This window comes from Bufo bufo, chromosome 9 (genome assembly GCF_905171765.1).
Source record: "Bufo bufo chromosome 9, aBufBuf1.1, whole genome shotgun sequence".
Lineage (NCBI taxonomy): Eukaryota > Metazoa > Chordata > Amphibia > Anura > Bufonidae > Bufo > Bufo bufo.
Window position 1 is genome coordinate 189,851,271 of NC_053397.1, and position 26,695 is coordinate 189,877,965.

Here is a 26,695-nt window from a genome sequence, read left to right on the forward strand (position 1 = left end):
TAAATAATGAAAATCAGACAACATATAGTACAGGACAATCTGTTTCTAACAAACTTAGAACCAGTCTGGTACCTCACATGGATCCAGAGATCTCCACATTCATTGCTCTGCTAGATTTATATCAAGCTGGTGGCTCAGAGGCGTGCACTTTCTGCTGCAGCTTTTGGCAGTTGAAGGACGGAACTGAGCATGTAAAAAAAAAAGGGGACAAATAGGTGGCGCTATACAGAGAGATTTCAGCAGGAATCCTCAAACTGCGGCCCTCTAGTTGTTGTAAAACTACAACTCCCACAATGCCCTGCTGTAGGCTGATACCTGTAGGCTGTTCGGGCATGCTGGGAGTTGTAGTTTTGCAACAGCTGGAGGGCCGCAGTTTGAGGATTCCTGGATTTCAGTGTATACATTTTTTTTTTTATTACATGAAATTATAAAACTATTCAGATCCAAGAGCTGGTTTGAAAAAATGTACAATATTTTTCGTGGGACAACCCCTTTTAATATCCAACGTAACCCTGTTTTTTCCATCAGAAACATTGGGCGTGCTCATCATACATACTGTAGGGCTGGGCGTATAGGCGTACGCCAGTGACCTCTGAATGTAATCCCGTCACTAGGAGGGGGAATGGATCCCACTACCTTTATATCGACATTATCAAGTTGGCTTGTTCTCCCTGCACACCTAAGTTTTTTCCTCGCAGTGTGCAGAGCGGGGTTAAGACGATATGTCAGCCCATAGATGAAAGGGGGCGTTCATTTTAGTCGAGCTTCCAAATCCAAATTCGTAGACTGCGGAATCCTAAAGTGGATGTCTGGCCTGTTGCAAAAATGAAATTGCACAGTTCGATTTGCCTCTTTAGTTCATTTTTAGGAGTGCAGAACAGCACAGGTTAACTGCCGATGATGATGATGTGGTTATAGGTGGATGGTGAGTGTTGTACTTAGAGTAATGTTGAATCACAACCACCCTCCCACCTGGATTAGCACAGTGAATGCACCTTTTATTCTAAAAACATATATAATAAATCGGTCTAGTGTCAGTGCCTTGGCACCTTTCCACCCAGCGAGCACAGCACGTCACGTTTTAGCCTCCTGAATGTAGTGTTCTTGATCTTTTGGTATTGAAGACTGTGCTGCATGTACTAATAGTGGTCTGCTGTTTGTCCTTCCCCTGCACCCCCTGTCTTTGAGCACACCAGTGCTGTACTTTCTGCCGCCATATTTCCCTCCAGACACTTGGGCCAGTAACTGCTAATCAAGCCAATTCTGCACTATAAGGCTGCTACACTGACTCTTGGGGAGGTGCCACGCGGAACACTAAAAAACAGTTATCTATATTCTACTAGCAAAGTGTCTTAAAACAGTGCCCCTCCTGTTCATGGGCAGTTGTGTTATTGCAGCTCCGTCCCGTTTAAGTAGGGCTGACCTGCAGTACCAGGCACATCCCATGGACAGGAGGGCAGCAGGTTTTAAAGGGCATCTGTCAGCAGTTTTGTACCTATGACACTGGCTGACATGTTGCATGTGCACTTGGCAGCTGAAGGCATCTGTGTTGGTCCCATGTTCCTATGTGCCTGCATAGCTGGGAAAAATGATGTTTTAATATATGCAAATTAGCCTCTAGGAGCAACGGGGGCGTTGGCGTTACACTTAGAGGCTCAGCTCTCTCTGCAACTGCTGCACCTTTTGCACTTTGACAGGAATAGGCAGTGCAAATGTGATCACACCTGGCCTTAACAGTTTAAGTGGAGAGGGCGCAGCAGTTCCAGAGAGAGCAGAGCCTCTAGGTGTAACGGCAACGCCCCCGTTTCTCCTAGAGGCTCATTTGCATATATTAAAACATCACTTTTCTCAGCAAATGGGCACATATGAACATGGGACCAACACAGATACATGTGCGCTTGGCAGCTGAAGGCAACAGGTCAGCCAGTTTCATAGGTACAAATGACAGAGGCCACTTCCAGTCTGAGCTCCAAATCTGATCCTGCTCCTTCCTTTAGGTCACAGGGCTGGGGGTGGGTGTTTGACAGGGTCCTACCATAGGAGAGGTGAAGGCCTCAGGGATGTGTGACACACACAAAACATTGGCTTTGGAGCAGAAAAAAAAAAAATAAAGAACCCTGATGGGTACAGTTTCCAATCTGAAAGCTTCCTGGACCCCAGCGAGTGGGACTATGTGTTGTCCTGGATTTGGGTGGGCTTTTATAAAACACTAAGACCTTCTAATGGCCTTCCTTTCTATATCTCTGTAACTAAGGTCATTCTTTCAGATTTGCCTGGTAGCTTGTGTTTTTCTTCCCATAAGCCTACCGCTCTGGCAAGTTGAGTTTGTGATGCTGTCCAATGGAACGTGCAGTCCTGTCTGTGGGAGCAGATTCAGAAAAGTCGGCGAAGCTTGCATTTTGTACATTTCTGTCTCTTCTTTCTATGCTTAGGAGTCCAGTGGGTGGGCCTACCCTGTGTGATGACAGCATACTCAGCTGTCAGTCACTGATTGGGACCGCCCACTGGACTCCAAAGCATAGAAGAGCAGAGATATAAATGTACAAAATACATTCCCATAAAACGATATACCAGTCTGCTCTATAATCTGCTGCCTGCAGATCAGACGACGTGTTCATCATGACAGGTTTCCTAGGATCACTACCAGTCCTTAAAGCATTGCAGTTCATACCTCTGCCTTGCTCCCTCCAATCCGCCAGTGTTCCCCCCCCCCTTTTTTTTTTTATTATTATTATTTTTTTTATTCTTGTAATATATTTTGTTGGTGTTTTTTATTTAATTCTCACTGGTTTATTTTCTGACTGTGAACAACTAACAGTGTTAAATGTGATGTGAATGTGACTTTTGAATGGATGCCATGTTATATATATCATTTTTTTGGTTCTTTTTAAGAAAAACTACAAAAAAGAGAAAAGGATGTTGCAATATTTTATCGCAAATAAACTTGAAGCCTCTGCTTTTTCGTGTTTTTGTTTCTTTCTTGGAAGCCAATAATTTTACCGGTAAAATACTTATTGTAACCTGTGTAGGTGATTTTTTTGATTTTTTTTTTGTGAATATGTCCAGTATTATACTCTTAGGCCCCTTTCACACGGGCGAGATTTCCGCGCGGGTTCAACGCGTGAGGTGAACGCATTGCACCCGCACTGAATCCGGACCCATTCATTTCTATTGGGGCTGTGCACATGAGCGGTGATTTTTCACGCATCACTTTTGCGTTGCGTGAAAATCGCAGCATGCTCTATTTTGTGAGTTTTTTCACGCAACGCAGGCCCCATAGAAGTGAATGGGGCTGCGTGAAAATCGCAAGCAAGTGCGGATGCGGTGCGATTTTCACGCACGGTTGCTAGGAGACGATCGGGATGGAGACCTGATCATTATTATTTTCCCTTATAACAATAGGGCTGGAGGGGTTAAAAAAATAAAATAATTTAACTCGCCTTAATCCACTTGTTCGCGTAGCCGGCATCTCTTCTGTCTTCATCTGTGAGGAAAAGGACCTGTGGTGACGTCACTGCGCTCATCACATGGTCCATCACCATAGTGACGTCACCACAGGTCCTTTTCCCTCACAGATGAAGACAGAAGAGATGCCGGCTACGCGAACAAGTGGATTAAGGTGAGTTAAATTATTTTTAACCCCTCCAGCCCTATTGTACTATGCCTTCTGTATTAAGAATGTATTATTTTCCCTTATAACCATGTTATAAGGGAAAATAATACAATCTACACAATACCTGACCCAAATCTGAACTTCTGTGAAGAAGTCCAGGTTCGGGTACCAAACATGGCGATTTTTCCTCACGCGCGTGCAAAACGCATTAAAATGTTTTGCACTCGCGCGGAAAAAATCTCACATTTTCGCGCGACGCGCCCGCATCTTATCCGGGCCAAAAACATGACACCCGTCTGAAAGAGGCCGTAGGCTAATTTCACACTAGCATTGGGCATCTCCGGCAGGAAGCAGCCTGCCGGAGATGTCTGGATCTGGCACTGCCGGATGCTAGCTCACACCCGTGGCCGGTTCTCTGCTGGTCCCCATTATGGTGAATGAGGCCGGACGGAGATCCGGCAGGCTGTTCCCGGCCAAAACAGCTTTCTGGATCTGCATAAAGCCTCATTATCACGTCCCCATTCATTTTAATGTGTGCATTCGCACTTCAGCGGTTTGGCGTGGTCTGTTCGTCCGTTTTTTTAGCACGGACGCATGCTGTATTTTGTCTGTGTTCATGGATCCAGCACGCCCATTATAGTCTATGGGTCCGTGAAAACCTAAAAAACCACAGATACAACACGGATCCCATCTGTGTTTCATGTATCATTAGGAAGAGATGCTTTGAAAATAATTTTTCTGCTGTAAAGTGTCAGTGAAACACGGACAACACATGGACAGCAAAAAACAGACACCCGGACCCAACATGGATCCATCAACGTGTAAATGAGGCTTAACGCAGACTCAAAAAGAGGGGGGTAGACTGTGATGTGTATTTGCCATGTATTATGCAATCTCCTGGGTAAAGCTCAGGCTATAAAACAAATTTGCTGAATGTTAAGTACACATGGTAGTGGGGAGGCAGCCAACTACTTCTTCACACTGTCACCCACCCCCCATGCTGGTATGACAGTGCAAAGTTAGGGGTCACTGGTAGATTTTGGCTACAGTGTAATATTTCATTATCGTGAGTATATTTACATTGGGGATTTTGTCACCATTGTTCAGACTCATGACTAGATTCATTGCAAAGAGGCAGACTACCATCTGATAATTCATTGTGTGTGTGTAGGGTGGGCTATGGGCGTTGTTTGGGGTCCAGTACAGAGGCTAAGGGCCCTATTTCACTTGCAGATCATTGCTAATCAGTGTTCAGCGATGATCCCGCAGAGTAATACTGCCGCCGATTACCCGATGAACGAACTCGTTCATCAGAGTTTTTCAACGTGTTTAAAAATAATCGGTTGCCATTGGCAGATCGTGCCATGTAATCAGCGGTGGTATAGCGATCGCTTCTGCCTATACTGAGGAGGAGATCTCTACTTGTAATAGCAGCAGTCTCCTCCGCTACCAAGCTGTTTTGGGGCTGAATTCCTCTGCATTCGAAACTAAAAAATCTTGTATACAAACTTGCCTACAAGAATTTTGTTTTCCACTTAAGGGGAGAATTAGCAATACTGTCGTAGGTAAAAAAAAAAATTGAGTCAAAACTGTCCCAAATTAATCAATGTGTAACTTTTTGGGGCATTTTATGACTTTTCTTGAGCTGCCCGTACACATTAGGTTAATCTTGGCCTAACCCACTGTTATCAGTTGGATCAGCTGACTGCCCCAACAGCAGATTTCAGGGGAGATTGCTGTCTAAAATGTATGTATGTTGAAAAAAAGTCCGCAACACGTGAAATAGTTTAGTACATGCCCATATGCTTAGTAAATCTCCCCTGCAGTGTGTTCTGTAAATTTGCATATAAAGTCCTAGTTGACACAAACTTTTTTTTGCGAGTGTACAGGCCGTTTTTTTGTGTTCTGTATACGGAACCATTCGTTTCAATGGTTCCGCATTAAAAACGGAATGTGTTCCGTAAGCATTCTGTTTTTCCGTTCCATTGAAAGATAGAACATGTCCTATATTTGGCTGCAAATCATGGTCCGTGGCTCCATTCAAGTCATGGGGTCCGCAAAAAAAAACTGAACACATACAGACATGCATCCGTATCTGTTCTGTTTTTGCGGAACCATCTATTGAAAATGTTATGCCCAGCCCAATTTTTTCTATGTAATTACTGTATGTGGTATACGGAAAAAGTGAACGGAAACACAACAGAACTCAAAAACGGAACAACGGATCCGTAAAAAATGGACTGCAAAAAACAATAAAAGCCATACGTTCGTGTGAACTAGGCCTAATATTGACCTTCAAAATATCCAGAAAGTTGCTGTAACGTCCACATTGAGAGGATTATAAAGTAAGTGAACCTGCAATATTCAGCAGTAGGGTTATAGACCTGTGGAAGCCTGTGCTCCAGAACATGCTGGGGATTACAGTTTCACAACAGCCGGAGAGAGGTAAGTCGCTGACCACTGGCGTAGAAATAGTATCTGGAACTGTTGATTGATGAGATTCTTGTATGTATAATCAGGGTCAATATAACCCACCTCTGGCACAGAGAGCATTACACGTGCACCAGATGCACTGCCGAGCGACAGACAGCAAATACTCTTTGTACTACACATGCTAGACACAGACAGGCATATCTTGCATCAGCAGGAGTGATCGTGGTTAAAGAGATAACAGCAATTGTTGGATGGCCTTGCCTGTGAAGACGACATGTGAACCCTGTGACACGCAGCGCAGAGGACTGGGGGTCTCGCCTGAATGGACTATGTGCAGACAGTACGTGAGGAATCTCATTGACTGCAGTCTAGGTTTAGGATAAGTTATTTATTTCCGGTAAAACTGTTCCTACAAATGTTAATATCAAAAAATAAATAGTTACTATACAATAGATGTAAGGCTACTTTCACACTAGTGTTTTTACTGGATCCGGCAGGGCTCAGCAAAAACGCTTCCGTAACTGATAATACAACCGCCTGCATCCGTTATGAACTGATCCGGTTGTATTATCTTTAACATGGCCCAGACGGATCCGTCATGAACTCCATTGAAAGTCAATGGAGGAATGATCATTTTTCTATTGTGTCAGAGAAAACTGATCCGTCCCCATTGACTTGCATTGGCAGTCATGCCGGATCCGTCTTGCTCCGCATCCCAGGATGGAAAGCAAACTACAACATGTGGTTTGCTCTCCGGTCTTGGAACACAACTAAATGGAACAGATTTTTTTTTTTTGTAGCATTCCATTCAGTTTTGTCCCCATTGACAATGAATGGGGACAAAACTGAAGCGTGTTTTTTCCGGTATTGAGCCCCTAGGAGGGATCTCAAGACCGGAAAACTAAAATGCTAGTGTGAAAGTAGTCTAACATGCTCAGGCATATCTGCTGTATACTCTGTAAACTGGTGCATAGCAGCTACTGTGTAGATGTTGAGGGCAGTAGTATCCCTTGCCAGTCCTCATTTCAGATACTCCATAGGCTGAGGCTTCTTCTTCTGTCTGGTCAGATTTCATTAAGCTCCTTAGAGTCTTTAGCCACTGAATTAGAGCTTCTTGAAGTTGATTCTTTGGGCCACTTGTTTGCATCCTTGAGCTGAGAAGATCTTCTCTTCCTTTGGCACAAACAGAAGTTCTTGGATAACAGAGTCCAGGGCGCCCTCGTTGTGGGGGAGGCCTCGGGCTTCTATGGCGTCTCGAGTGCACAGCTTCACGTGATGGCGTTCCAAGGGCAGAAAAGGCACATATTCATCAATGAGATTGTGCGTCCACAGCTGCTGGGTCAGGAGCTGATCTGTGAGGAACAACCATGAAGATACCGATAAGTATATAATGGAGACAGATTAGTGCCTCTCCTGTCCATGGGCTGTGCCTGGTATTGCAGTTCTGTCCTATTCACTTGAATGTGGTTGGGCTGCAATGCCAGATATAGTCCATGGACAAGTAGCACTGATTACGGAAAGAAAATGTTGTTCGGGTTCATCTCTGACCTATAACCCCATCTTCCGCCACTCAGCCCCCCTGAAATAAGCATCGGAGCATTTAATATTCTGATGCTCTCCTTTGCCCTGTGCTGAATCGCGCAGGACAAAGGCTTTTTATGGAGTTCTGGTGACGTACTGGGCTCTCCATAGTGTAAGCTTCCACCCAGCAATATATTTGGCGACGTCACCAGCATTGGGCGGGCTTTGGCGCTGCCCTAGCCTGTAAATCTGCTAGGGCAGCGCTAAAGCTGGCCTATCAGTGCCGGTGATGTCACCGAATAGGGGAAACCTCTTCCTAGCAATGTGTGGCAGTAAACAAACAAGCTTTTGCTCTGTGTGGGTCATGTGAGAGCATGAAATGCTCCGATGCTCAAATCATAGGGGCCGGAGGGGTGAAGATGGGGGATATGTCCGGGTTCAGAGCTGAACTTTAACCCATTTAAGTCATACTCTGTGTACCCTCAAAGTTTCACAAGGTCAAAAAATCCATTGCCCTCCACTAGGCTACCAGTAAAGTATGATGGGGGGGGTCGTCTCAAATGAAACATTGGCCAATGCCACAAATATCAGGTAGGTGCGGGTCCCACCTAGGAAGCTGCCAAAGAGGAGAGAGCACCGTGCACGTGCTACCACCCTCCATTCATTTCTATGGGTGCTCCGAAAATAGCTGAGTATTGGCTCAGCTACTTCTGGCAGTTCCATAGAAGTGAATGGAGGGGTGTGCCCTCCATTCATTTCTATAGTCGCTCAGCTATTTTTGGCATTCCCAGAGAAATGAATGGAGGGCGTCTGGGCTCTTATTCTGTTTGGGAGCTTTGTTCTTGAGATTAGGGGTGGCATCCTAGCAATATGCCACCAATGTTCCAGGTGAGACAACCAAACAGTGATGTTATGAACCACTGGTAACTGTAGTAGGTACATGAATTATCCGTACTTTTGTAAAAAAAAATTAGGGCCCGTTCCCACAGTAAAATTCAACGCCGTTAAAAACCTGCCGTGTAAACTGCAGCAGAAAATGCTGTGGTTTCTGCAGCAGTTGTTCAATTTAGAGGCTGCAGTCGCAGCTTTAAACAGCTGCCCTGTGATCGCCAGCACTGCCTACCCCTGAAAACAGTGGGAGGCAAACACCACGTGGCCGCTGGTGGAATTTTAGCACTGTGTCGGCACCGAAATTCAGCCAGCAAAACGCTGACTTTTGGTCGGGTTCGCATTGGTGTTATTCAATTCCATTATAAAGGAATTCTAGGACAGAGTGCAAAAGAGGCATTCCCTTTTGCTCCGTCCTAATACATGTCTATGGGGGCAAATAACAGTTTGTTTGGTTCCGTGATACATGATGGAAAAAATAGTCTTGTCGTCAGGACTATTTTTTCCGTCATGGATAACGGAACATCAGACGGAACAAAACAGAATGCCTCTTAAAGGGTTCCGTTTTGCATTCTGTCCTAGCATTCCATTATAACGGAAGTCATTGATGCCCATGCAAACCCCACTCTCGAAAGGGATTTTCAATGGGGCCGGAATGTGCTGTCCGCATCCACATTTGCGGATCCGCACTTCTGTTGCTGAAAAAAAATAGAACATGTCCTATTCTTGTCCCCAATTGCAGACAAGAAAAGGCATTTTCTATGAGAGTGCCGGCTGCAAAATGCGGAACGCACATTGCCGGTGTCCGTGTATTGCGGATGCGCAAAACACATACGGATGTGCGAATAGACCCTTACATGTAACAAGACAATTAACAGTCAAATTAGCGTGAGCTCTGCTGAATGACATTTAAAGGGACCGAGACTTTATTAATATATTGATTTTATTTAGTTTTTATTGCATCAATTGTTTAAAAATATTCACATACAGCCTGTGAATATGGAATAAAAAAAATAATAATTGATGGTCGTGTGTGTGTCCCTTTAAAATTACTCCAGAACGGTGGGTTCACGGGCCGCAATACCAAATATCACAGCTGTGTGACAGGTGGAGCCTCCGTTTTGACCCTTTTCTATCGGCCTCGCTGTTCCCTGTACCTTCACCTTCTGGTCGTCTGCACTCTACGTCTGATCAGGAGATCACGTGATCTTACAACTAAGTGGCACAGAGGTGTCTGCACGGCCGTACACACACACAGATATCATGAATGGACTATAAACAGCTGCTTGTGTAATGTGCTGCACCGCAGAACGTTATCTGTACCTTTCATCTGCTCGATTGCCATCCTCAGTGGACGATCCAAGTCATCCAGCGTGATCTCCTCCCGAAGACGCCCGGCTCGCCAGAAGTTAAGCGCTACCTCATTGATCACGCCTGCACCACTTCCACTGTACCGGAAATATGACGGTTATAAAACGTCATAACAGATGCATGACATATCAGCTTTAAATAACGCAATACAGACATAAGAGGGGACAACGGTAACCGACGAACGCTCATCAGCACAGGCTTCTGTAGGATAGGTGCCAGCATTTCTATTACAATAGTATCACTAATACACACAATTATATATATATATATATATATATATATATATATATATATATATATATATATATATATATATATATATACACACACAAATTTATTTATTATGTCCCTTCAGCCCAAAACAGCAAACAAGAGCATGAGTTGCAAAAATTGATAGTGACAATAATACATACATAAAGGCTGTCACAAGCCCACAATATGAGACAGGTGGCGGTAAAGGGATATCCATTCAAAGTTATAAGCCGACATTGGCCACCAGATCTATACACGTCCCGGCAATAGGTAAAATACAATACCAATTGCTGTGGGCAATATAAATTCATAAGAAAGGGGTTACATCTTATTCCAACCCGGCTAAGACATGGTGACCTACAGACAACAGAAACCACCATCTTGGCAGCTGAAGGCATCTGTGTTGGTTCCATGTTCATATGTGCCCGCATTACTGAGATTCAAGAATAAGAAGTTTTAATATATGCAAATGAGCCTCTAGGAGCAATGGGAGCGTTGCCGTTACACCTAGAGGCTCTGCTCTCTCTGCAACTGCCGCTGCTCTCTACACTTTGAATGATTATAGGAGAAGTCAGGGCCAGATGTGATCACGTTTACACTGCCTGGCCCCGTCAGTGCAGAGAGGTGCAACGGCGACGCCCCCGTTGCTCTTTGAGGCTCATTTGCATATAATTAAACATCATTTTCCTCAGCAATGCGGGCACATATGAACATGGGACCAACACAGATGCCTTCAGTAAAAGATTTATTCCCACATTATTAATTATTATTAATTTTTTTGTCCCTATAGATTTTTGCACCCTATGCTGTTAGGATGTATCATTTGGCTGTATTTTCACGTTCATATTACAGCCACAAGCCCTGGCTCTGCTGGTCTTTGGCATTTTCTGCAGTTAGACTATTTAACTAAAGGCTACGGATTAGGGAATTGCTGCTTATGCTATTTTCTAATTTTGTGGACGACCTCAGTGCAGTAACACTAACTTTGGCAGCTTCTCACCTGAGGAATATAAAGATGCTTCTGGTGTCCTTTGTCTCGTCCGGGTTTAAAAGAGGTAAAAGGGACTGGAGAAACGCCGCCGGCAGCTTGTCTGTCTCATCAAACACAAACAGGGGCTGCGCGCAGTGCGAGGAGACCGCCTGGATCTGCTTTCTCAGCTGAACCTGGAAATAAGTAAAAATCCATCAGCAATTTAGTACATTGACAGCGCATGTTGTGTTCTTCACCTATACGTGTAGCTGCAGAACTGATATAGTTATAACCGGGAGTCCTTGCACGCTATATGAGCAGAGGTCCTATACATGGACAGCAATGGCGCACCGATTTATTATGCCAATTGCACAAAGGGGTAGTCATTTTAGATGACGTTCAGCCGACAGCTGTTCCTCCTGATGTCCCTAAATACACATGCATGCTCGGTTTTACTGACCCACGTGTGTGAGCTCAATGGCGACCTTTGACGGCCACTTCTGGTGGCAGCTTATCTCCCAGAACACTGCATTAATTAAAATTCAACATGCCCATTCCATCTTTGCCCAACATCTGCCGAACAACCACTGGCCAAATATTTTAGACACGTTCCATGATCAGTGCTGCTGAAATGGTCAGGCTTGGCTGACCTTTGTCTAAGGGCTCATGCACACAAACATATTTTGTTTCCTTGTCCGTTTTTTTGCAGACCATATGTGGAACCATTTATTTCAATGGGTCCACAAAAAAAAACGGAAGTTACTCCATGTGCATTCCGTTTCCATATGTCCATATGTCCGTTCCGCAATATGTCCTATTATTATTTTCCGCATTACTGACAAGGATAGTACTGTTCTGTTAGGGGCTAGCTGTTCCGTTCTGCAAAATCCAGAATGCACATGGACGTCATCCGTAATTTTTTGTTTTGCGAACCTCAAAATACTTACAGTTCTGTGCATGAGCCCTAGTGCGAATAGCATCTTAATTCACTGAACTTCTGCCGTTATAAATTCAATGGCGTTGCAGGTCCAGGTACAACTACTGGCCCATGGCCTAGGGCAGGCATGGCCAACCTGTGGCTCTCCAGCTGTTGTAAAACTACAACTCCCACCATGCCCTGCTGCAGACTAATAGCTGTAGGCAGTCTGAGCATGCTGGGAGTTGTAGTTTTGCAACAGCTGGAGAGCCTCAGGTTGGCCATGCCTGGCCTATGGGCTTCAAGCTACAATTCTGGTGTAATCATTGCACCATATGGATAGGTTCAGGCAAAAAATTAAAATAAAATAAAGTTACCTTGTATGCTTCCACGTGTGAGAGGTGAGGGAAGTGCAGCTGTGGGATGAAGACTTTCGTACACAGGCTCCGCTGCCCATCGCGATATAGATTCTCAGCAATTATCCGGGCAGCCAGGTTCTTACCGGTACCTGTCCAACCATGGAAGGACAGAACCAATGTCTTCTTTTTGCTATCTTCCTGCAGAAACCTTGTTAGAGAAGTTACTATCTGCCTCACAGCCAGGTGCTGTCCATAAACTCTCCTGTCCATGTCCCACTGCAGACCTAGACGGGAAAAGAGGCTTTATTGTGATATGGGACAAACACATCTGATTTCACCGGTTTTCTTATTTTGACGCTAAGATCCTCTGCTACGGTCTTCTTCTTACCTGTGAGATTGTTAGTAATTGACCCTCGTGCAAAATCAGTGCTATCCAATACTTTGGCATACAAGTCCGTCAGGAGGTTTAGGGAGTCCCACCCAATGCTGTTCCAGCTCCATTCTGCAATACATTGTACAGTATGTATGAATATGGACACTACTGAGATCCTTCTAAGAGAAGACATGCAGCTGAGGTCTAAAAACTGGTCATCCGAGGCAAAGGCAAAAAAAAATTCTGTGGTACTTGTTATTATAGTCTAAAAGATATGGGGCTAGGGCCGGAGTAATGGCATCTACAGGTCATCCGCTTAGACCAGAGGTGAACAGTCTACAGTCCATAAGGGCATTTTGTGTGGCCTCCAACCATTGGGACACAGGGTACATTCTGACAATATGGACCTCAAACCAGAGAAGACGTTTCACCCCTGGCTAAGAATATTGACAATCTTATCAATTCTGTTGCACATCCCTTAACCAGCATCCCATAAGTAGCAAGTGATGTCTCACTGGTGACCCAATATGGCATAATGGGACTCACCTGTATGGCTCCTTGTATCTTCACACTTCTCTGGCCACAACCAGCACTGGAGGTCCTGAACGTACTCCCAGGAAAGTTGTGCCAAGTCTTGCATCTCTTGGGCACCGGATAGCCATAGGCTATCTTTCTTGTCTTCTCCATCTTCCCCTTTCAGTTCTCCTAGGCCCAAAACATCCCCACTGCCATGCACTTTAGGGGTGATCAGTAGAAGTAGCAGTAGGAGAGGAGCTGAGCTGATCATCCCTGGTACGTCCGATCTGCAAGTAGTACCAAATCCTTGGGAATTCTGCAGGATTTATTACTCTGTTACTTAGTGCTGCATTGACATACAACGTCCTGTTCTTGTTGACATCTGATTCTGTCTGACTGCATCTTCACTGTGGATCTGTCCCTGGATTATATGTGGTGTTCTCACTCCCATTCTCTCTCCTCCCTTTCATCAGGTCATCACTTTCTCCTCCCTCTACATTAAGTATGTCACTTTTTCCTTGCTGCCTGTGTTAGTGACACTCCCCTTAGTAGTGTCATCACTTTTCCTTCTGTCTGGGGCCGAGCCTATGGGTGGCTTGTGCCAGCGGGTCAGTTCTGAGTAGAAATGACTCATCGTCAGTGCTTATCCCCTAAGAGGAAAAGGCTTTTTAGGAACTGTTTAAAGGGAGACATTCAGCATACAGAATAATGCCTTCTCATTGTCAGTGTTCGGTCAGTGATTTTCATCCGAAAACAGATGCAGATCTTTGTCTTATACCTTAGGTCTGTGGAGGCTCCAATCTTGGTTTTAGCTCACAAAACATTTTTTGAGCATTCAATTTAATGAAAACAACGAATAAACTGAAACAGGCTGTTTTTCAGCTGATCAAAAGTTTAGGACCACACATCCCAAAAAAAAAAACGAAACCCCCCCAAAACAGAAATCCAACTTCCAAACATGAACTCAGTAATGAGTAGCTCCGCCGTTATTGTTTATCACTTCAAAAATTCGTTTCGGCATGCTTTATGCAAGCGTTTCCATGAGGTGAGTGGGAACATTTCTCCAAGTGGTGAAGACGGCCGCACAAAGGCCATCTACTGTTGTCCATTTTTGTAAACTTCCCTTGCCATCCATCCCCAAAGGTTCTCAATTGGATTTAGATCAGGGGAACACGCAGGATGGGCCAAAAGAGTGATGTTATTCTCGTGGAAGAAGTCCCTTGTCCTGCGGGCATTGTGTACTGTAGCTTTGTCCTGTTGAAAAACTCAGTCGTTACCACACAGATGAGGGCCCTCAGTCATGAGGAATGCTCTGTGCAACATCTGGACATAGCCAGAGGCCGTTTGATGCCCCTGCACTTCCTGAAGCTCCATTGTTCCACTGAAGGAAAAAGCCCCCCAGACCATTATGGCGCCCCATCCACTGTGGCGCGTAGAAAACATCTCAGGTGGGATCTGCTTGTCAGGCCAGTAACGTTGGAAACCATCAGGACCATCAAGGTTACATTTTTTCTCATCAGAGAATAAAACTTTCTTCCACCTTTGAATGTCCCATGTTTGGTGCTCTCTTGCAAAGTCCAAACGAGCAGTTCTGTGGCGTTCAAGGAGACGAGGTCTTTGAAGACGTTTTTTGTTTTTGAAGCCCTTCAGTCTCAGATGCCGTCTGATGGTTATGGGGCTGCAGTCAGCCCCAGTAAGGGCCTTAATTTGGGTCGAGGATCGTCCAGTGTCTTGACGGACAGACAATTGGATCCTCCGGCTCAGTGCTGATGAAATTTTTTTTGGTCTTCCACTTGACTTTTTTGTTCCATAACCCTCAGGATCATTTAAGAAATTCCAAATGACTGTCTTACTGCGTCCCACCTCAGCAGCGATGGCGCGCTGTGAGAGACCCTGCTTATGCAGTTGAACAACCTGACCACGTTCAAAAAGGGAGAGTTTTTTTGCCTTTGCCATCACAACGTGTGACTACCTGACAGAAAATGACAATGAATCCACATCTTTGCACAGATTTGGCCTTTTAAAGGCATGTGGTCCTAAACTTTTGATCAGCTGAAAAACAGTCTGTTTCAGTTTAATCGTTATTTTCATTAAATTGAATGCTCAAAAAATGTTTTGTCTCACTCCCATTTCTTCTTGTTGTATGTTTAAGCTCTACTTGGAACCTTGTTAAGATCCAGCCATGCTAAATATGATTTTTGCATTTTTTTCAAGTGGTCTTAAACTTTTGATCAGGACTGTAGTTACATAGTTGATACGGTTGAAAAAAAAGACATAAGTCCATCAAGTTCAACCAAGGGATCGGTGGGGATGTGAATCCCAGAAGGAAGTGAGTCTCAGATTTCTACACATTTTCATAAGCATTAATGTTGTTTCCTTTTAAGAATCCATCTAAGCCCTTTTTAGAACTGTCCACTGTTCCTGCTGTGACCACGTCCTGAGGAAGTCTATTCCACAGCTTCACAGTTCTTACAGTAAAGAAGCTTTGACGCTTCTGGAGACTGAACTTTTTCTTCTCCAGTCGGAGGCAGTGTCCCCTTGTCTTTTGAGCGAATTTTACATGGAACAGTTTTTCACTGTATTTTTTGTATGGCCCATTTATATATTTGTGTAGGTTAATCATGTTCCCCCTTAGAAGTCTCTTCTCAAGACTAAATAAATTCAATTATTTTAATCTTTCTTCATAACTAAGACCCTCCATGCCCCTTATCAGTTTAGTCGCTCTCCTCTGTACTTTTTCCAGCTGCATTGCCTCCTTTCTATGTACTGGTGCCCAGAACTGAACTGCATATTCCAGATGAGGCTGCACCAATGCTTTGTAAAGTGGTATTATTACATCCCTGCCCCGCGAGTCCATGCCTCGTTTAATGCATGACAATATCCTGGTGGCCTTAGAAGCAGCTGATTGACATTGTATGCGGTAATTTAATCTACCATCCACAAGGACACCCAAATCCTTCTCTATCGGTGACTCTCCCAGTGTTACATCCCCTAGGACATATGGAGCACAGAGATTATTACTACCAAGATGCATAACTTTACATTTATTCACATTGAACCTCATTTGCCAAGTTGATGCCCAATCACTCAGAGTGTTCAAGTCAGCTTGTAGTATATGGACATCTTCCATAGACTGTACAGTACTACACAGCTTAGTGTCATCTGCAAAAATAGAAATGGTGCTAATAATCTGGTCCTCGATATCATTAATAAATTAAATAATAGAGGGCCCAGCACTGAACCTTGGGGTACAACACTTATAACCCAGGACCATTCTGAATAGGAATCATTGACCACAACTCTCTGGACACGGTCCTTCAGACAGTTTTCAATCCAATTACAAACTATACTTTCCAAGCCAATAGACCTTACTTTACTTATTAAGTGTCTATGAGGGACAGTATCAAAAGCCTTTGCAAAATCCAGAAACACTACATCCACAGCTGCCCCTCTGTCCACGCTACTACTCACCTCCTCATAAAAACAAATCAGGTTAGTCTGACAACTTCTGTCCTTGGTAAACCCATGCTGGTTATCACTTATAATATTATTAATAGTCACATACTCCTGTATATAGTCCCTTAAGAGTCCTTCAAACATTTTTCCCACAACAAAAGTTAAACTAACTGGTCTATAATTACCTGTGAAGGACATTGATCCTTTTTTGAATATGGGCACCACATTTGCCTTGCGCCAATCACCTGGCACTGTACCAGTACCTAGAGAATCTTTAAAAATTATAAACAGGGGCACAGCAATGACTGAACAGAGCTCTTTAAGCACTCTTGGGTGTAATCCATCTGGACCCGGAGCCTTGTTCACATTTACCCTATTTAACTTATCTTGGACCATATCTTCAGTTAGCCAAGTGAGTATATTACTGGATGTACTAACAGCCCCAGCACCACAGATATCAGCTCCTTTCTCTTCTTTTGTATATACAGAGCTAAAAAAAAAAATTGTAACTCTGCCTTTTCCTTATCTTCAGTGACTGTCCCGCCCTTTACCATTATTTAGTGGACCTACCTGCTCAGACCTAGGTTTTATTATCATTTATATATTTAAATATTTTTTTGGGATTTGTTTTGCTCTCTTTTGCCACCTATTTTTTCAGTGTTTATATCCCTTTGATCTTCCACCCATGAGTAGAGATGAGCGAACTTCTGTTTTAAGTTCGGCGTCTAAAGTTCGGCTTCCGGTTAGCGGAGGATCCCGATATGGATTCCGAATTCCGTTGTGGTCCGTGGTAGCGGAATCAATAATGGTCATTATTGATTCCGCTACCACGGACCACAACGGAATTCGGAATCCATATCGGGATCCTCCGCTAACCGGAAGCCGAACTTTAGACGCCGAACTTAAAACAGAAGTTCGCTCATCTCTACCCATGAGGTTTCCACATCCTCACCCACATTTGCCTCCTTCACACTTGTCTTCAGATCACTCCTCACATACAGGCACACACCACCACCTTTTCTATTGACCCTATCTTTCCTAAATAGTGTAAAACCCTCAACATTAACAACCCAGTCATGCGAAGAATCCAACCATGTCTCAGCCACACCAACTATATCTATGTGTTCTTCTAGTATCAGAGCCTCCAGCTCCCCCATTTTTCTAGCTAGACTTCTGGCATTTGTGAAAATACATTTTAAATTCCTATTACCTGTAAAGTGAATATCTGGAATGTTTTTGTTACCTTGGTTGATGTTTGTATGTAACAGGTTCTTGTTACCAGCAGCTCTATTCTCATCAGTGTATAGTTCTGCCCAGTCTTCTCCCTACTTTCCTCACTAACCCCAGCCCCCACTAAATCCCCACTGTCCCCTCCTATATCCCACTCTCTATCTACACTATCTACCCCCTTATTAATATTACCCCCCCCCCGATCCTAGTTTAAAAGCTCCTCCAGCCGTCTAGCCATTTTTCCCCCCAGAGCAGTTGCACCCTCCCCATTGAGGTGCAGCCCGTCTCTACTGTAGAGCCTGTAACCGACAGAGAAGTCGGCCCAGTTCTCCATGAACCCAAACCCTTCCCTCCTTCACCAGCTTCTGAGCCACTTATTTAACTCCCTAAGCTCCTGTTGTCTCTCTGGTGACGCTCGTGGCACTGGTAGTATTTCTGAAAACACTACCTTGGAGGTCCTGGACTTGAGCTTCTCTCCTAGTTACCTCAAATCATTTTTAAGGACCTTCCATCTCCTGCTGACTTTGTCATTGGTGCCAATGTGTACCATGACTGCCGGGTCTTCCCCAGCCCCACCCAGCAATCTGTCAATCCAATCCGCAATATGCCGAACCCGAGCACCTGGAAGACAACACATTGTTCGGCATTCACGGTCTCGGCGACAGAGGACCCTGTCTGTCCTCCTAATAATAGAGTCCCCTACCAGCAGTATCTGTCTGACCTTTGCTGCAATCCTTTTCCCATCCTCCCTGCAGCGGTCATCCTCCTGGTTGCTGGGAGAATCGCCCTGCTGCAATATGGCTGACCCTGGGCTTTCATCCCTAGTATCAGCCAAACAGGCATATTTACTAGGGCGTTCCAGCTCAGGACTAGCCTCCCTGGCACTTTTCCCTCTACCCCTTCATCCTACCTTAACCATACTGCTCACCTGATAGTCCTGATCTTGCCCTCCTCCTCCCACTTCAATTTCATTGACCCCAGTAAGTGCCTGCACAGTGAGGTCTAAGCCTCTCTCCAGGTCTGCAATGCCCCTAAGTATTTCAAGCTGCTTATTTATATCCAAGATCTGGGCTTCCAAATATGCAACATGATTGCATCTAGTGCAAATGTATTCACCCTCGAATGGCTCTTCAAGGCACGCATACATTGCACAGGGCACTCACTTAGTAGCATTGTCCATGGAGCACATGTTTAAATGGGGATGAACAGTAAAGAAGGAAAACAGTAAATAGGAGTTAGGGTACTTTCACACTAGCATTATTTTTTTCCGGTATTGAAATCCGGTAAAGGGTCTCAATAGTGGAAGAAAACGCATCAGTTTAGTCCTAATGCATTCTAAATGGAAAGCAATCCGTTCAGTATGCATCAGGAGGTCTTCCGTTCCGTCCCTTGTAAGGTATTTGACCGGACAAAATACCGCAGTATGCTGCAGTATTTTTTCTGGCCAAAAATTCCAGAACATTACCGCACTTGCCGGATCCGGCATAAATTTCCATAGAGATGTATTAATGCCAGATCTAGTACCAAGTGTTCCGGAAATTGCCGAGTTGCCGGATCCTGTTTTCCGGTCTGCCCATGCGCCGGGACATAGGAGGAGCTATTTTTGCTTTTGATCTTTGAAAAAATAAAATAAAATAAAAAAATACTTGATCCGTTATTCCGGATCCGGTATATCGTCTAACGGATCCGGAAAAAGCATATTTCTGTTTGCATACGGTTTGCCGGATCCGGCAGGCAGTTCCGTTGCTGGAACTGCCTGCCGGATCCGAACAACACTAGTGTGAAAGTACCCTTAGAACTAGACCCTGTCTGCTGTAGTTAGACTTGGACTAGCTAGAATCAAGCCAACAACACACAAGGAAAATCTATCAAACCTGCAGGCCAAATACTTGTTGTTTGTTGACAGCTCTTTCTCCCACTGCCTTCATGCTAAGTTGAGCATGCATGTCCTGTGTATGGGAGAGTGTTTGTTCATCTCCTGCAGAACTAAAGTATTAGGCCCCTTTCACACGAGCGAGTCCCACACCTCGGACTCGCAGCATGTGTGAGGGAGAACACCCGTTCTGTCCTCCTAGCACTGACGGGTCGCATAGCATTAACATAGTAACATAGTATATAAGGCCGAAAAAAGACATTTTTCCATCCAGTTCAACCTGTTATCCTGCAAATTGATACGGAGGAAGGCAAAAAAAACAAAAAAAAACCTGTGTCAGGTAGAAGCCAATTTTCCCCACTCAAGGGGAAAGAAAATCCTTCCCGACTCCAATCAGAATAACTCCCTGGATCAACGACCCCTTTCTAGTAGCTATAGCCTGTAATATTATTACACTCCAGAAATACATCCAGGCCCCTCTTGAATTCCTTTATTGTACTCACCATCACCACCTCCTCAGGCAGAGAGTTCCATAGTCTCACTGCTCTTACCGTAAAGAATCCTCTTCTATGTTTGTGTACAAACCTTCTTTCCTCCAGACGCAGAGGATGTCCCCTCGTCACAGGCCTGGGGATAAATAGATGATGGGATAGATCTCTGTACTGACCCCTGATATATACACTGCTCAAAAAAATAAAGGAAACACAAAAATAACACATCCTAGATCTAAATTAATTAAATATTCTTCTGAAATACTTTGTTCTTTACATAGTTGAATGTGCTGACAACAAAATCACACAAAAATAAAAAAATGGAAATCAAATTTTTCAACCCATGGAGGTCTGGATTTGGAGTCCCACTCAAAATTAAAGTGGAAAAACACACTACAGGCTGATCCAACTTTGATGTAATGTCCTTAAAACAAGTCAAAATGAGGCTCAGTAGTGTGTGTGGCCTCCACGTGCCTGTATGACCTCCCTACAACGCCTGTGCATGCTCCTGATGAGGTGGCGGACGGTCTCCTGAGGGATCTCCTCCCAGACATGGACTAAAGCATCTGCCAACTCCTGGACAGTCTGTGGTGCAACGTGACGTTGGTGGATAGAGCGAGACATGATGTCCCAGATGTGCTCAATTGGATTTAGGTCTGGGGAACGGGCGGGCCAGTCCATAGCATCAATACCTTCGTCTTGCAGGAACTGCTGACACACTCCAGCCACATGAGGTCTAGCATTGTCTTGCATTAGGAGGAACCCAGGGCCAACCGCACCAGCATATGGTCTCACAAGGGGTCTGAGGATCTCATCTCGGTACCTAATGGCAGTCAGGCTACCTCTGGAGAGCACATGGAGGGCTGTGCGGCCCTCCAAAGAAATGTAACCCCACACCATTACTGACCCAATGCCAAACCGGTCATGCTGGAGGATATTGCAGGCAGCAGAATGTTCTCCACGGCGTCTCAAGACTCTGTCACGTCTGTCACATGTGCTCAGTGTGAACCTGCTTTCATCTGTGAAGAGCACAGGGCGCCAGTGGTGAATTTGCCAATCTTGGTGTTCTCTGGCAAATGCCAAACGTCCTGCACGGTGTTGGGCTGTAAGCACAACCCCCACCTGTGGACGTCGGGCCCTCATATCACCCTCATGGAGTCTGTTTCTGACCGTTTGAGCAGACACATGCACATTTGGGGCCTGCTGGAGGTCATTTTGCAGGGCTCTGGCAGTGCTCCTCCTGTTCCTCCTTGCACAAAGGTGGAGGTAGCGGTCCTGCTGCTGGGTTGTTGGCCTCCTCCACATCTCCTGATGTACTGGCCTGTCTCCTGGTAGCGCCTCCATGCTCTGGACACTACGCTGACAGACACAGCAAACCTTCTTGCCACAGCTCGCATTGATGTGCCATCCTGGATAAGCTGCACTACCTGAGCCACTTGTGTGGGTTGTAGACTCCGTCTCATGTGACCAAAACATCAGCCAGGAAGCATAGGAACTGAGAATTGGTCTGTGGGTACCACCTGCAGAACCACTCCTTTATTGGGGGGGTCTTGCTAATTGCCTATAATTTCCACCTCTTGTCTATCCCATTTACACAACAGCATGTGAAATTGATTGTCACTCAGTGTTGCTTCCTAAGTGGACAGTTTGATTTCACAGAAGTGTGATCAACTTGGAGTAACATTGTGTTGTTTAAGTGTTCCCTTTATTTTTTTTGAGCAGTGTACATATTAATTAGATCTCCCCTCAGTCGTCTTTTTTCTAAAGTGAATAACCCTAATGTTGATCATCTTTCAGGGAACTGTAGTTGCCCCATTCCAGTTATTACTTTAGTTGCCCTCCTCTGTACCCTCTCCAGCTCTGCTATGTCTGCCTTGTTCACAGGAGCCCAGAACTGTACACAGTACTCCATGTGTGGTCTGACTAGCGATTTGTAAAGTGGTAGGACTATGTTCTTATCACGGGCATCTATGCCCCTTTTGATACAACCAATTATCTTATTGGCCTTGGCAGCAGCTGCCTGACACTGGTTTTTACTGCTTAGTTTGCTGTTCACTAAAATTCCTAGGTCTTTTTCCATGTCAGGGTTACCGAGTGTTTTACCATTTAGTATGTACGGGTGACTTGCATTATTCCTTCCCATGTGCATAACCTTACATTTGTCAGTGTTAAACCTCACCTGACACTTATCTGCCCAAGCCTCCAATCTATCCAGATCCCTCTGTAGTAGTATACTGTCCTCTTCTGTGTTAATTACATTTTAGTGTCATCTGAAAAAAATGTTATTTTACTGTGCAAGCCTTCTACAAGATCATTAATAAATATATTAAAGAGAATAGGGCCTAATACTGACCCCTGAGGTACTCCACTAGTGACAGTGACCCAATCTGAGTGTGTACCATGAATAACCACCCTCTGCTTTCTATCATTGAGCCAGTTACTTACCCACATACAGACATTTTCTCCCAGTCCGAGCATTCTCATTTTATATACTAACCTTTTATGTGGTACAGTGTCAAATGCTTTGGAGAAGTCCAGATATACAACATCCATTGATTCGCCGCTGTCAAGTCCAGAACTTACATACTCATAGAAACTGATTAAATTAGTTTGACATGACCGATCCCTCATAAAGCCATGCTGATATGGCGTTATTTGCTTATTTTAATTGACGTACTCCAAGATAGCATCTCTTAAAAAAACCTTCAAACAGTTTACCCACGACAGATGTTAAACTTACCAGCCTATAGTTTCCAGGCTCTGTTTTTGGACCCTTTTTGAATATTGGCACCACATTTGCTATGCGCCAATCCTGTGGGACATTCCCTGTCAGTATAGAGTCCTTAAATATCAGAAATAAGGGTATGACATTAATTAATTCTCTTAGGATACGGGGGTGTATGCCATCTGGTCCTGGCGATTTGTCTATTTTAATCTTTTTAAGACGCCGCTGTACTTCTTCCTGGGTCAGACAGGACACTTAATGGGGAATTTACTTTTACATTCTGCATTTCATCTGACAGTTTATTTTCGTCAGTGGAGAAAAAAAATATTTAATAGGTTTGCTTTCTCCTCGTCGCTCTCTGCAACTCTCCCCTCATCACTCTGTAGAGGGCCGACACCTTCAGATTTATACTTTTTACCATTTATATAATTGAAGAACATTTTAGGGTTAGTTTTGCTCTCTTTGGCAATTAATCTCTCGGTCTCTAGTTTGGCCGCTTTTATTTGCTTTTTACATATTATATTTATTGATTTATGATACTATATAACCCTTACAGTTCTGGAATGTATTGTATAACACTGACAGCATTAACTCAGTGTTATCCAAAGCATTCCAGAACTGTAAGGGTTACATAGAATCATAAGTCAATATAACGCTATGTGACCCCGGCAGTGCTCCGGAGTTCAGGACGGGAGCTGCTGCATACTCACGCTGTGAGTCTAGAGCGTGACACTCGCTCGTCTGAAAGGGGTTAGGCGTGTTCAAACCCAACATGCCCAACCCTTCCCTCTGGCAGTTTCGGCTGATATATCGTACATCTAATGTGTATGGCCAGCTTTACAGACATTTATAATGGAGAAAAAAAAAATTCCTTATTTGACCATAAAAGTTTGACCCTTAGCGTGCTGTCCACAGACTTCTACCATTGTGCCAAATTTACGTGCACATTGCACGGGGGGAGAGAGACAGCAATGAATAATCTGATCTAGTATGGTCTACACAAAAAGTAGAGTTATGTTGCAAGCACTTTGAGAGATTTACTAAGGGTGGGTATACACTGCCCAAAGAGCAGCTGATAATCGGGAAAGAAGCGTTCCTTCCTGACGACTGGCTGCTCGTTCAGTGGGGGTAAAGCGCTGCATTTATATGCAGCAATCACCTCCACAGAAGGAGAATGAGTGATCACAGTCCTCATACGGCTGCATGGTTTCCAAGCAGCAGAATTCTGTTTAGACAGCACGATCTGCTGCCCAGAAACAATCATTTTTACTTGCCTGCATGAATGATTTTTTTTGCTCGTTCACTGGGTGATCGGCTGCGCCTTTAAAAGGGCAGATTAATAGGAACGTTTGTAGCCAATAGTCTGCCGGACAATTGGGCCACGTATACCCACCATAAGCTTCTACACCAATCTTCAAAAATTTTCCTCCCCCCAGTCCCAGTCTGCAAAATAATTTGCAACCCCCCACCCCGTTCCGACACAGTCGCCACTTTTGTAAAAAGAGGAAGGCAGGGGCTGGCCCTCCGTGGCACAACACCTTGTACAGTATGTGCGCCAGAAAACGGGCACACATTACACCGGAAATCTTTAGGCTACTTTCACATTGGCTTTCGGTGCGGATCCGTCTTGTATCTGCACAGACGGATCCGCACTGATAATGCAAACGTTTGGATCCGTTCATAACGGATCCGTTTTTTTTTGTGTTTTTTTTTTAAAGAATAATGCAAAGTCTAAGTCAAAACGTTTTCAAATTGCACCATATTGTGTCAGTGAAAAACAGATCCGTCCCCATTGACTTACATTGTAAGTCAGGACGGATCCGTTTGGCTCCGCATTGTCACGCGGACACCAAAAAGCTGCAAGCTGCGTTTTAGTGACCGCCTAAAAAAACGCAACGGAGACCAAACGCAGTCAAATTGATGCATTCTGAACGGATCCTTATCCATTCAGAATGCATTGGGGCTGAACTGAACTGTTTTGGGCCCCATGTGAGAGCCCTGAAACTGATCTCACAAGCGGACCCAGAAACGCCAGTGTGAAAGTAAGCCAGCTACTGGCAGTAGATTTCAGCTCAGGTGCATGGGTGGCCCGAAACGCACCAAAATTATAGGTGTATGTCATGCCAGCACAGGAAAAAGCAAGACAGGGGTACACAATGACGGTCTTAATAATTCTCGACCTTTGATTTGCCGATTTTGAATAAAATGATATTTTCTTCTCTATTCACATCCAAAGCCAATTTCAGAATTCAGCTGGAGGGCAGTGGATAGCAGGAGCCCTGGTCACAGTTACAAGTTGGAGGTCCTTAAAATGATTAGCAAAAAGTAGATAAAACTGCCGTCTCTTTCAATGGGCAACTAGCTAAATTCTGCCATTGATTTGAATGGGATTTTACTTAGATGGTAACAAATCTCTAAGCAGTGCCAGCAAAATTACTGTTGGGGCTCATGCACACAACCGTATGTATTTTGTGGTCCGTAAAAAATACGGATGAGTCCGTGTGCATTACACAGCTGGCCCCTAATAGAACAGTACTATCCTTGTCCATAACGTGGACAATAATAGGACATGTTCTATTTTTGCGTGGAACGGACATATGGATATAGGGAAACAGAACGCACACGGAGTAACTTCCTTTTTTTTTTTGCAGACCCATTGAAATGAATGGTTCCGTATTTCGTCCGCAAAAAAAAAATGAATAGACACAGAAAGAAAATACGTTCGTGTGCATGAGCCCTAAGTTCGTGTGAGATCATAGACGTCACCAACGTGATCATTGTATCAGGAGACATTTCGGATTTTGCTCATTCACCTTTGGAGAAGACATTACAGACAGCAAATTGCAGGATTGTGTTGATAATCTTTTATTTTAAAATCTATCCCAGTCTTGCTGCCTCCGTCCGGTGTGGAGCACAGTCATAGAAATCCTCTTATACCGAAATCTGTAAGAACATAGCAGCTTATTTCACAATAATGAAACCGTTACACGGACTGTACTAAACGTGACATGTAAACGCCTGCACGCAAGACGACACAGAGCAATATGACAGTGACGGCTGGAGCAAAAGTGGACAAGTCTTGACAGGCTGCCAGTGCCAGCGAGTGGGCAGCTACAAGTTGTAGTTAAGTACGGGGTAATAAAAAAAATAAAAAGTACAATTCCTAGAATTTCAATCAATATGCGAAGACGTGCCCTGAATAGGGGCGAGGTCTATGGGTCTATCAGGATGCCGTTTTGTAGGACGACCACTCATATGACCAACTGGTTCATGTATTACCAATGAAAGTGGGCCTGTATTTTCGGATGTGCTGTTCCTCCATTAGGCTAGGGGTACATGGCGACATTTCATGTAATGAATTTCAATGGTGTCACAATGCGACATGCTGTTATTGCGTCACTGTAGCAGCTTGTCGACACCATAGAAATACATTACATGAACTGTTGCCGTGTAGCCCTATTCCTTTACCGATAAACTGAGAACTGGGGGCTACTAGTTGAGGGTATGTATCTGCACGGCCTGACGCCGTACACCAAGTGTGCAGCCACGCGGTCAGGTTTCAGGTCATGCAGTTTTGGAAGTCAAAAATATATAATTTTCTCTCCAAAACCAACGTGTATGACAGAAAACGATAATCTAAATGGCAGTTGGTACTGTATCACGCTGCATACAAAATCTAAAATATTAGCGTTTATCACACTTTTCAAA

At 44.3% G+C, this 26,695-nt stretch overlaps 1 protein-coding gene across 1 annotated transcript; it reads right to left on the reverse strand.

Moving 5' to 3' along the window:
* Window positions 1-6,910: 6,910 nt before the first annotated feature.
* Window positions 6,911-13,674, reverse strand: TOR3A (torsin family 3 member A). The gene is made up of 6 exons (XM_040407222.1): window positions 13,243-13,674; window positions 12,712-12,825; window positions 12,342-12,607; window positions 11,079-11,242; window positions 9,779-9,903; window positions 6,911-7,398 (listed from the first exon to the last, which is right to left on the reverse strand). Exons 1-6 carry the CDS (start codon window positions 13,481-13,483, stop codon window positions 7,151-7,153), a joined length of 1,158 nt encoding a protein of 385 aa, XP_040263156.1. The 5' UTR covers window positions 13,484-13,674; the 3' UTR covers window positions 6,911-7,150.
* Between the last annotated feature and the right edge of the window lie 13,021 nt (window positions 13,675-26,695).